Source organism: Aotus nancymaae, unplaced genomic scaffold (assembly GCF_030222135.1).
Source record: "Aotus nancymaae isolate 86718 unplaced genomic scaffold, 86718_ANA_hifiasm-v0.15.2.pri h1tg000025l, whole genome shotgun sequence".
NCBI lineage: Eukaryota > Metazoa > Chordata > Mammalia > Primates > Aotidae > Aotus > Aotus nancymaae.
In genome coordinates, this window is record NW_026988438.1 from 4,086,985 (window position 1) to 4,099,725 (window position 12,741).

General features: G+C 33.6%; 1 protein-coding gene across 1 annotated transcript in view; it reads left to right on the forward strand.

Annotated features, from left to right (window-relative positions):
• The window catches only part of MEOX2 (mesenchyme homeobox 2), an 82,215-nt gene extending 72,347 nt beyond the window's left edge, over nucleotides 1-9,868 (forward strand). The window contains exon 3 of the mRNA XM_012450717.2: nucleotides 1,106-9,868. Coding sequence (XP_012306140.1) covers nucleotides 1,106-1,330 — 225 coding nt within the window. The 3' untranslated portion in view covers nucleotides 1,331-9,868. The remainder of the gene's footprint in view (nucleotides 1-1,105) is intronic.
• The last annotated feature ends 2,873 nt before the right edge of the window (nucleotides 9,869-12,741 follow it).

The following is a 12,741-nucleotide window of genomic DNA, read 5'->3' on the forward strand; positions in this document are numbered from 1 at the left end:
ATGTGAAGAACATGCAGGTTTGTTACATAGGTATACACGTGCCATGGTGGTTAACTGCACCCATCAACCTGTCATCTACATTAGGTATTTCTCCTAATGCCATCCCTCCCCTAGCCCCCCAACCCCTCACAGACCCAATGTGTGATATTCCCCTCCCTGTGTCCATGTGTTCTCATTGTTCATCTCCCACTTATGAGTGAGAACATGGGCTGGATAAAGAAAATGTGGCACATATACACCATGGAATACTATGCAGCATAAAAAAGGATGAGTTCATGTCCTTTGCAGGGGCATGGATGAAGCTGAAAACCATTATTCTCCACAAATTAACACAGAAACAGAAAACCAAGAAGCAGTAGTTTCTAATGGTAGAGGATGGCCTTTCCGATACAGCTTAATCAGTAGCTCCCTGAGCATGTTTTATATTGGTTCAGGAAATGACAGCTAGATGTCAAATCAAAGAACTTAGGAGTGAGGAGGCTTTGACCAAGACCAATATTATGCTAGCTCCAATTCACGGAAACTCTATCTAGACCCAAGTACTTTGAGTGACCTAAGTTTTTGTCTGTTTCCATATTTTACATTGTATGCTGTAAAATACAAAATATAGTAGTTTGCACCTTTTGAAAGTTGAAAAATTATTGGTCGGGCACGGTGGCTGTCTTGTGTAATCCCAGCACTTTGGAAGGCTGAGGCGGGTGGATCACAAGGTCAGATCAAGACCATCCTGGCCAACATGGTGAAACCCCTACTCTACTTAAAAAATAAAAAAAATAGCCGAGTGTGGCAGTACACGCCGGTAGTCCCAGCTACTCGGGAGGCTGACGCAGGAGAATCGCTTGTACCTGGAATGTTGCAGTGAGCTGAGATCGCGCCACTGCACCTCAGCCTGGGCAACACAGCAAGACTCTGTTTCCAAAAAAAAACATTATCATGAACATGCAACCTCATTTAATTCAATGTGGATTTGTTTTTCTGTTCACTCCTTCATGGTGTCTTTTTACAAGCCTTTGAGGAACTACTTTTCACTGATGACACTAAGGAGAAAAACAAGTCATTTTAATTATTTTTTGTTTTGTTTGTTTGTTCCCTTTCTTTGCTGAAGGTGAAAGTCTGGTTCCAAAACAGGCGGATGAAGTGGAAGAGGGTGAAGGGTGGACAGCAAGGAGCTGCGGCTCGGGAAAAGGAACTGGTGAATGTGAAAAAGGGAACACTTCTCCCATCAGAGCTGTCTGGAATTGGCGCAGCCACCCTCCAGCAAACAGGGGACTCTCTAGCAAATGAAGACAGTCACGACAGTGACCACAGCTCAGAGCATGCACACTTATGATACATACACAGAGGACCAACTCCATTCTCAGGAAAGAAATGTTGTGATGGCAAGCCTTACCCAAACACCGTTTACACAGAGAGATGACTATGGCAGTGATGTTTAATATTATTAAATCCAGGCATCTCGAATCTGTTTTCCATGATTTATAGAGGGTTTACACTAAGTGCCGCTTATTAAAAAGCTTCCACAGTGAAGATGGAGAAGGTGAACTTGCTTTGAATATTCCAGAATATTTGGTCGTGTGTATGGCAGTGAGCAGGTATGTGTTTGCTTTTGCTTGCACTGAATATTAAATTGCTATCAAGACCAAACTATGAAACGTTTTTATTCAAGATGGCTCCAGAGTGAAGATACTGAAGATGAACTTGCATTGAACATTCCAGATGCGTGAGGTCATGTGTATTACAGTGGGCAGGTATTTGCTTTTGCTTGCACTGAAAATTAAATTGCTATCAAGAACCATGAAATATTTTATCCTGAATAGCCACAGTGCCTGAAATCACTCAAATGGATAAAAAGTGTATTTTAACTCTGTATATATTACCCTTAAGCCATTTTCCTGTCTTCACTAATTTAGCAATGCATTCATATTAGCTGATGAAAATAGGCACTCACAATGACAACCAGAGCCAGCTTCTTGTCCTTTTTATACATTTTATCATCCCAGAGACAATCAGTATGTGCTTACTTGTGTTCAAGTAGAGAAAAATACAGTAGAGTCTGATAGGACATATTCTTGTACCACAGACAAAACAAATCTTATGTTGCATTTACTATCAACTGCTGCTAATACATTATTATAAAACTTACCTAGCTCCTGAATTCTTCCTATCTTATCGCTTAAAAAAAAATTAGGATCATAGGCAAATCAGTTACCTTGCAGAAAGAGCTTTGTATGGCAGACATTGTCTTATTTTATTTCTATAAAGTATTAGCTGTGTGAATATCATTTAATTAACAAGGAGATGTCTCTTCCTGATTGGCAACAGTGTTAGACAAGGTGCAAAGCAAAACTGATTCCTTAAGTTGATAGAAAATAAAATTCTGAATATCTTCAAATGAAATTCGGTAAAAACACGTTATTTTTTCATATGTGATGTATTCATGCAGAACAACAATCTTTGTATTTTGTTTTTCAAATGTGTTTAATAAATGATCCTTTGTAAATAACTGATCTCCCCACTGTAATTTCCTTAATTTTTGTAGATTTCAATATCAATACGTAACCAAGTCTCAGATCTATCTGCTCTTGTGCAAATCCAGATGATTATAATTAGTGAGTTATTTACATTTTTTTCATTTCTAATTTTTTATTACAGCAGGAAAAAAATTCAATCCTTGTGTAATCAAAGGGCACCTAAGAATGTGCATATATTAAGCTGTTTCTCTAATTTGAAGAATATAGTGAATGGATTTTGTGTGTGTGTTTTATGAAGCCACAGATAAAAGTAGGAAAATAGTATTAAATAATATCATTTGCCACAGTGAGGAAAATAAAATAGTCATACATTTTAAAAATTATGTCTGATATATGTAAGTTAATCCAACAGTGGTTTATAGTATGCAGAGTCTCTGATGTGAAATAGAAGTTAAACAAGCTAATCAGAGTCCTCAGTCCTAGTGGGACTAATGTAAGAAGTCAAGGATGCTATTAACGTAATGTGTTTTGCATCATGCATGGTTGCACATGCATGCAATGCCCATGTTCTACTCATAACTTTATCACATTGTTTTTCATTTGTTTCATATTCTAAGCAGAAATGCTTGGAAAGATTGCCAGCCTCCCTTCCCTGCCTCAATCAGAAACAAATACAGAAAAACAATCAGTAAAAATTTCCAAAAACTCTTCAGTTAATTGATTTCATTTGCTTTATAATGATTAGACTGACAAAAATTAGATTCAATTATTTTAACTTAATCTAGCATGATATATAGAGAGTATTCCAGAAATAAAGTAAATAATTATTTTATTTATATCACATTTTCTTTTTGTGATAATAAATTTTATCTCAGTGTAGTTATCAGTATTTTTTAATTAACTGAGAATGGATCATTCAAATTGAAGTCTTCCAGGCATGAAACAGACAGTTTTTTATCAGTCACTTGAATAAATACAAAGTCTGTTTGTGCTGATGACATCTACTTGGGTGGACTGACTTTCTTACTGTAGAATAGGATTTAAATTCAAAATGTCTTGACAAATTGGTGAAGTGGGAAGATGTAAATCAAATTGAGTTCAATAGGGACAAAGTGGAGGATAATTCATTTGGGCAGGAAAATAATTTCCAGAAATAAGAGAAAAGGACGCTTTAGGAGTAGCTAAAAGGAGAGGTAATGGTTGTAGCCAAATAGACATAAGAATTCCAATGTAATATGATAAATGAAATAGGAAAATGGGATTGTGAATAGATACGACATTCAGGAAATGGGAGGCGTTTGTATCGTGGGCCATATCTTTATTAGAGAATTGTGAGCAATCCTAAAATGAAATTTGACTCTAGAGAACACAAAATGGTAAGAAAGGCCCACATGGCTGACCAAAAAGAGACATCACTTTACGATGAATTAAAATGATCCACCACATAAGACACCTGACACATTATCACATTGTCAACACACTGACAAGTCAGAGTAATTTTTATTAGTGGAACTTGCTATCTTTTTAAAGTATTTCAGTATTTTCCTGCCTTTAAATGATCCATAGGTTAGTTACATGATACCCCAATATCCTTTTAGAATTAAAATTATTTGAGGAAACGTAAGATTTTTCTCATGAACTATCTGGGTTTAATTCACTCCAAAGGTGCCAAAAATCTAAAAGAACTCTACTTGTTTTCATTCTATACTGGGCTCCTGGCATGCCCTGGTATCTTAATACATAATGCCCTTTTCATGTAATTCTATCTCAGACCCTGTGGCTCTGATAGAAATTCATAATAGCACGAAAACACCTTTCTCTGAAAATAGTATGAAATCATGGTCAGGATAGTTTTTTTTTTTTTTGTAGGATTTGGAGGGATGAACACTACAAAGTTTTTCCAAAGGCTGAGCCACATATTTTTAACTCTTTAGTCACAAGACCCCAGTTACTTCCGACTTCCCATATTTACCCACTGCTGTCACATTAGATTTTCTCCTTCAGAAACCATGCATAGTACCCGAGTTGGTAATTTTGCTTTTTTTAAGATGAACTAAATGCATTTAAAATAATCCCATTTATATTTTTAATATACTTATGAATACCATTACATGAAAAATGTGTGAGACTCACTTGTGAAATTCAATAAAAGCTTTTCTCAGACCAGTAAAATAAGACCAGAGGCCAGATTAAAACAAAGTAAGTTATAAAAATAAGTATTTAGCAAGTTATAAAAATAAATATTTTATATTTCTAATGCTACTAGTTTTTGAGAACATTTCTTAACTTACTGGTGTATTTGACGGCAAATGCTAATTTTCGCCTGACAGAAGTTTAGAGAAACTATAGAGTTAAAAATCAGTCTCAAAAAAAATAAACCAATCAGTCTCAAAAACACAGAGCATCCTGTTAGTGACTAAAAGGTTTAAAGAAAACACTTCTCACTTTAATTTCTAAATACACTTAGGCCGGTGATTTTTTAAGAAGCAGCCATTTATGCCATGCCCTATTTTCTAATAAAATGCGTTTAAATAATTCACTTAATATTTGAGGTGACTGGTATTTAGACTACAATATAAATTTAAAATATGAACTACAAATACCTGCCTGCCGTACGTAGTTCTTTGAGCTATTTGGGGGAATAATTGTATTTTCTTGGCAGCTCCCTTTGTTGCATTCTTTCAGTAAAAAGCAACCTAGAAATAAAAATAAATTTAAGCTACAAACATTCCAGATCTTACAAGTGTGGACTATGTAGGACTGATCTGCAAATACTGTCACAAAAGTGGCTTTTTTGGTTATGTTTTTGTATCTCCTGCCTAAAGCTGGTCAGGGTAATTGAATAACAGTCCTCGTGGGTACCTCAACACTTTGCTTTTAACTCTTGCAAGTGTTGCTAGAAGTAGTAGACAAAGGACGAAAAATGGCTCCAGAAAACTGGATTACTACACCAAACTCTAAGAACCTATAAAAATATGCAGCCCAAAATTTAAATACGGTTTTTTTGTTTATCTAAGTAATTCTACTGTATTTTTACAATACTCTTATATTAACATTTACAATGGTTATATACATTGAAAGTACATTTAAGACTAAAAAATTTTTTATGTCTTATTTTCCCCCTTAATAGCTAACTTTTATTCAAATGCAGCTTCAAACTATGGTTTGAAACATTTTAGAAAACTTTTTATTGCATCACAATGTATTCAGCCAGCTCAGTAATTCCCCATTAAAATATTGTTTACTTTGGTTACAGATGGTTTTCAGAAACAGCTCCCAAAATAGAATGAATTTCCAAATCCAAATTATTGTCACATTCCTTTCATGGAAGAGATGATACAGTGATTTCAGTATATAGTAATATCAAGTTTAGGCTGTACTTTGGATTTCTGTACTCTAAGTAGTAATTCACTGAGATAGACATGTATTTTTTTAAATTAAAGAGTAATCAGAAGGTTTGGGAACCAGATTATACTATAATTATTTAAGTATACACTTTGTTTTTGCATATGCATAATAACTATAGTTGAAAACATTAAAAATTTTCTTTTGCTGAAAAAATATTAATTTTAAAAACAGTCATTAGAAAACACTTTTCATTGTGGATAGGTAGTTTTGTTTCATCATTGCTGGCTTTGTTTTTCTTTCTTTCTTTTTTTTTTTAAAGTGTATTCTACCTTTTACTGAATATGCTACTGCCAATAAATGAAAACAATCAGTAAAGATCCTCCTGATTTTCCTGTTTGATGAAATCTTGGACCCAAACTGTTATTTAGGATCAAGCTATCAATTCAATTGGATTATTTCTTTGGCTTTCCTTTTTCTAGGGCAGAGTTTAATAATTTTCTTTGGACTCATCAACTTTGAAATACAATAATTTTTCATGATAACAGATATATATGGTGTAAGAGAGTGTTTAAGTTTTAAAAAACAGCAGAAAAAATTGACAGAAAAGGATGCTAGACTGATGGAGAATTTAAAAATACTTCTAGAATTGTTCAATAGAAAAAAAGAAATTGTCTTATGAAATTGCATATTCTAGAAAAGTATCAACAACTTCATTTCTTTTAGAAGAATGTATGAAATAAGCCTTTCAAAGTTGCCTCTAACTACTACAATTTTGGGCAAATTTTTGCTTACTGGAGGGATGTGATTGTAGCCTGTCAAAGAATGATAGTTGGGCAAAATCTTATCATTTGTATCTGAAATAAAATATTTGCTAAATGTTATGAAATAAAAATCAAAGGAGACATATCTTGCTAGAATTCGATTTAACAACAGACCACAAATGAGATTGGTTAAGTGAAGAGATGTTTAATCATGACCATACTCTTATCTGGAAACCTCATACAGATTTAGGCATCCTTGCTAACAATATATTACACTTGATCTTAGCCAAAAGGCTGAGAAGCAATGCTAACATATATTAAATCATGTTCAGGTATTTCCTGAAAATAAATGCTTTTTTAAAAAAAGTACATATAAGAGAAACTTTTGGCCCAGAGCTGTGGCTCATGCCTGTAATCCCAGCACTTTGGGAGGCCAAGGAGGGTGGGTCACGAGGTCAGGAGTTCAAGACCAGCCTGGCAAACATCGTGAAACCCCATCTCTACTAAAAATACAAAAAAAAAAAAAAATAGCCAGGCATGGTGGCAGTTGCCTGTAATCTCAGCTACTCAGGAGGCTGAGGCAGGAGAATTGCTTGAACCCAGGAAGCAGAGGTTGCAGTGAGCCGAGATTGTGCCATTGCACTCCAGCATGGGAGACAGAGTGAGACTCCAACTCAAAAAAAAAAAAAAGAGAGAAACTTTTTATTCACGTGGTACAAAGTTTTAGAAAATATATATCTGTATAGATGTATATTTTTAAATAATTTTGGAAATATATATGCTGCTCTGTAAGCTGGGGCGTTTTTGGCATAATAACACAATATAAATTTATTTAATAGCTGAACAGTATTTCTTTTTATGAATCTATTATATGCTCTTTAACAATCCGCCACTATTGGATATATTTTTTCTCCAAGTTTCCCTTTAATAACATTGAGCTTTTTTTTTACATGCCTCTTTGTAAAATCTAATTTTTCCCATTAGGGGATTTTGTAGAAATTGTATTATTTAGGACAAGTAAGTATGTTTATTATTAGGACTTTAAATACACATTGTCAATTTTGTATTGCAAATTTACACTCATTCCAATCCCTATTTCTCCATAAATATGATTTTAACTATTACAATTTTTTAAAAAGTATTTTGAATCTGACGATAAAGCAATTTTATTTTGTATTTGTTCAATCACTAATGAAGTTGAACATCTTCATGTATTTATTGATAATTATATTTTTTAAATCGTTGATCATGTTCTTAATATTTTTTGTGATGTTTGCATTTCTTATTAATTGGTAGGAGATTTTTACATATTATATATATATTAAGTATATGTCATATTATATATTTATAAAATTATAAAATTAAAAATTAAGAATTTTGCTACTTTGGTAAATTTCCAGAGTATGTTGTTTTTTCAAATGCAACAGGTAACTAGTAAAGAAATTGATCAAACAAAAAAACCTATACATTCATAACTCATTTCTTACATATGTAAGCAATAGACTAAATGAATGTATCTTCTTTTTTATTTTCAGTAAAGCTTTTACTTATTAATACATAAATTCTAAAATACTAAATAACTACATTATTTTACTTATTAGGAGGTCATGCAAATTACATCTTAATGGTAACAAATACAATTATTAAATGTCTTAAGTATTTTGATTTGGGGAAAACAACAAGAACACAGACAAACTTTAATGTCTACCTTAAACATATTTTCTTCCTTTACTGGCAATAGTATATCCACAAAAAGGTAGAAAGGTAAAATAAACAGGTTTTTTAAACAGGAAAACAAAGCCACAACAATAAAGCTGCCTATCCATAATGACAAGTATTTTCTAATGATTACATCTTTACAATTTAGATTTCTTCTAGAAGTTACCAGCCATGTCTTCCAGGCAAGTCACATATGTAGCTGAGAAAACACTAGATGATAGAGTTACAAAGAAAAGAATTTATCTTTAAAAAGTACCATTGTGTCAACTTTCTTTGACTGCAGTAGAACCAGACATGGGGGAGAGGGTGGTTGTGAGAAATGCACCTTTTAACAGAAGCATCAGTTTCTGAGGAGGAAACAAATACTTCGAGGGAAATTGTTTCTTGGTCTTTTATTTTTTAAAGGAGCAATCAAAATGAACTCCAGATGTATTAAAGGTCCTGTGTAAATGCTAACGTTAATTATAAAATTATTGGTGATAATAAAATTCATTGTTTATTAAAATTTTTCCACTGCTCAGGATGCTGAGGCAGGAGAATCACTTAGGGCCAGAGTTGGGTCCAGTCTGGGCAGCAGAGGCAGACCCTCCATGTCTAGAAAATAAATTTAAAATTTAAAATTTCATGCAGGCAAAACATTATATAAGTTGCTACAGTGAGAGTCAAATAGAAACAAATAGAAAATCATTTCTTGTTCCTCGTGAGGACTTTGATTGTTAATTCTTTTAAATGTACCTTGAGCCTATTGAAAGACTTTAAATTATTAGTGGACACCATTATAGAGAAGGCTATATAACATTCTGATTTTATGAAATTAATAAATCAAAGGTTCACAATAATATTACTTTAAATTTCCTTTAATTTTTTTCTCAGGCTACCTCAGCTAATATTTTGTGATAGTCAATTTAATTAATTAATTCATTCTATAAATGTTTCTGTACTGATTTTAGGTAATGCTCTGCTGAATCATCATTTAATTTGCTGTGTTCTTAATCTTTGTTAACATATTCCTCAATCTTGGAGGACATTTTAAATAATTTCCTATTTAGCATTTCTGTGGACATTGTTCAGTCCAATTCCATTTTGTTAATGCACAAAGCAATTCAATTTCTGTGAACGTGGGGTAGGAGCAGCCAAAGCTGTCCTTGTAGTACCTTCAGAGGCAGTTAATAAGCGCTGACATGTATGACTGATCTTTTCTCTGTGTTTAACAATTATTATTTTTCTGCCAGTAAATTTTCAAGCTATTGTGGCAAAACCAATATTGATTCTGACATTTATGCTTTATATTTTGAAATTTATTTTGATCATTACTTATTATTTTATTGCTGTTACTTTGAAAATATTATACATTTTTTGTATAAAATGTCATTAGATCATGCAAAAAGTTTACTTCTTATAAATAATTACCTTAGGAGGTTGAGTGCATCTACAGTTCCCCGTGTTATTCTTTCTAATCAAGAGTCGAATGAAATAATCAAAATGTGACTTAAAGATGTTCAAAATACTTTTGAGGAACATGTTCAAAACTTTAAAATCCATCTGCATTAAAAAAAATTTCTTAAGAAAGTTGTATAAAACAGTGACTTTTTTCCAAACAGCGGTAGAAGTTCTAGATAGTTCCCTGGGCAAGAGGACAGAAGAATACAATGTTCTGCACTGAAGTCACTTGACAAACTATCTAGAAAAATGTAACACATGCAAATAACTGTCCCCCGTATCAATTGTTCTTTTGCTGTATGTAATCAATTTTCTACACTGCAGCTACAGCAGTCCCTCTAAAATGCATAGCGGAATAATAAGAGGTTCATAGTGACTTGCAAATGTAAAATACCATGTGAAGGCTGTAGTGGCCCTTAATGAAATATTTTTACACATTTTAAAAAGACAAATCAGATCATAGCCCTTCTTTGCAGAAAACACTCCAATGACTTAAACTGCTAGATTCTTACCTAGGCCTCAAAACACCGTAATATCTGGCCACACACTGGTTATCCATCTTGTTGCCAACACTTCCGGAATAGCCTCAGCTCCAGTCACTCATGGCTTCCTCCCGATGTGTTCCCACACTGAGATCACTCCTGTCTCATTCAGGCCTTGTATTCCCTCGTCCTGTTGCCTGGAATCCTCTTCCACCACATATACTTTGACTTATTCCCTCATTTCCTTTAGGTCTTTATTTCTTCACATAGCAAATATCTGATCTTCTCAAACAATATGACACCATCTTTGACATTCTCCCATTTTAAGCATACAGACTGCTTTTCTCTTACCTTTTGGGTAGTTATCTACTGATCTTTTCCCCCTTATTGAGTGTAGGTTTCATGAGAGCAGAGACTGTCTATTATGTTATGTGTGTCTCTAGCACTTTCAATGGTCTCTGGCAGACTCATCACCAACCCATATTCAGAATTTATATGAATTAGAAAAGGGCACTACTGCTTCAAACACTAGCCTACCATTGCCTGGAAACCACCATAAAAATAGTATAACTTTATGGTAATTGTTAACTTTATGGTAATTGTGAAGCAAATTATAACCGTTGGAGGTGTGCAACTCATAATTTGCGCAATTATAAGCACTGACTCTGAATTTGACAATTTGCAATGATCAATGAATATTTTTTATTAATTGCATTAATTAAATGGCATGAGTCCCACCTAAAAACATTTGTATATCTAAATTAATATAGTTGAAAATGGAGCCCTAGAATATTATTTTGATAGGTAGTCTTCAGAGTCACAAATCAATACAAATATCTGGTTATGATCTTTCAAACATCATTGCACTAATAATATGCAGTCAGAAGAGAGTAAGTAGAAATAATAGTTAAGAGCATGTTTTAACAGATGTTCATATATGATTTGGAGAAGAAGGGAAAATTTTCCTTCTTCTCAAATGCCCATCTTGAAATTCTCACAATTTTTTGCAGACAGTTTGGCCGGTTTCCAGCACACATCACTGCATGTCTGGTATGAAGAATGCCATCTGTGCAGTTTGGAAGTCCTTTTTAAAAAACGGGCTGCTAATTATGCTCTTGGCAGGTGCCGTTAAAGTGAAATCAGGTGTCAAGCTTACAATTGCCTGAAATGACTAAGTTATACTGAGAAAGAATGGTATTCCATATTGTAAAATGGAATTTAAGTGTGGCATGTAAGCATTCCATTTTTTGGGTGTTACAGAGGTCAGGTTGCATAGCAAGGCTATAAAACGTTTAAACTACTTCACTTCCACCATCAACAATAAGAGAAAGCTTTACTTTAAATCAAGAGTATTGACTATGTCAAAGTTACATATTTTCTCACTACAGTATCTTTCCAGTTATATAAATGAAAGTGGATGAAGGAGAAACTGAGACCTGAAAAGTATGACAGCCAATTCTAAAATACATAATTTAGCAAAACTAGAAGCAGTCTTCCATAGTTATTAAGTGGAACTCATTGTATAATTGCAGGAAATGGGCCTCAATGGAGTTATTTAGCTCCCTGCAGGAAAAAAAAATGATCAATTTATTTTCTTTAAATATATTAATGATTAGAAGTATTACAGCTTTTCTCAGTTTTACTACAGATTCATGATGACATATTGATACTGTTTTAACCTTTATATAGCAAAGTAGAAAATTCTATCGTAGATAAATTTTAAAGCACGAATGTGAATATTGCTACTACAATTAGAAAAGTTTATCATAATTACATGAATCTAACTTTGTTATTGCCTTTATATGTGACCTATTTGCTGCTTGCAATACAGGTAATATAGTCTGTCATTTAATCTTCATGGTAGCTCAATGGCTAGATTCCATTATCATTCTAGGTTTCAGGTGAGATTATTGAAGCTTAGTTGCAGCATCACAGAGGCCAGTAAGTGGCAGAGCTCAGGCTTCCATTTATCTAAATCTGTTGAACTCCAAAGCCTATGTTTTGATTACTCCAGAAATGGTTTCAGATTTACCTTATTAGCCAATCTAATCTCAATGGAAATACTATTAGCATAGTAAACTATTACAATGTACATATTACTGGTCACAATCACAATATCAGCCACTGTAGACAAGGCAAACAGAGCCACAAAAAGATAGCTTACAGGCCCCCGTCATCATGTCATTAGTGGGTCTCTTAATGCCAAGAGACATAAAGTGGAAGGCTTATTCTTACATCCAATTCCATCTAGTTTAGTTACCTTGTTTCTCATCAAGCTGTGGATTAGAAGTATCGAGTAAGAAATGGAAACTTTTTGCTGCCAGACGCAGGGCTATGAACGGAATTAGCAGTTTAAATATGAAAGGAGAATACAGAATAAAAACAAAAAGTAATTTGTAGCTGTTACCTTTAGATTAAAAACCTCCTCATTATAGCAGTATAAGAGGATTTGGTTATTATGACCTATAGATAGCAGAATTCACTGCAGTGGGAACTTACTAGAGATGCAAATTCTCAGGC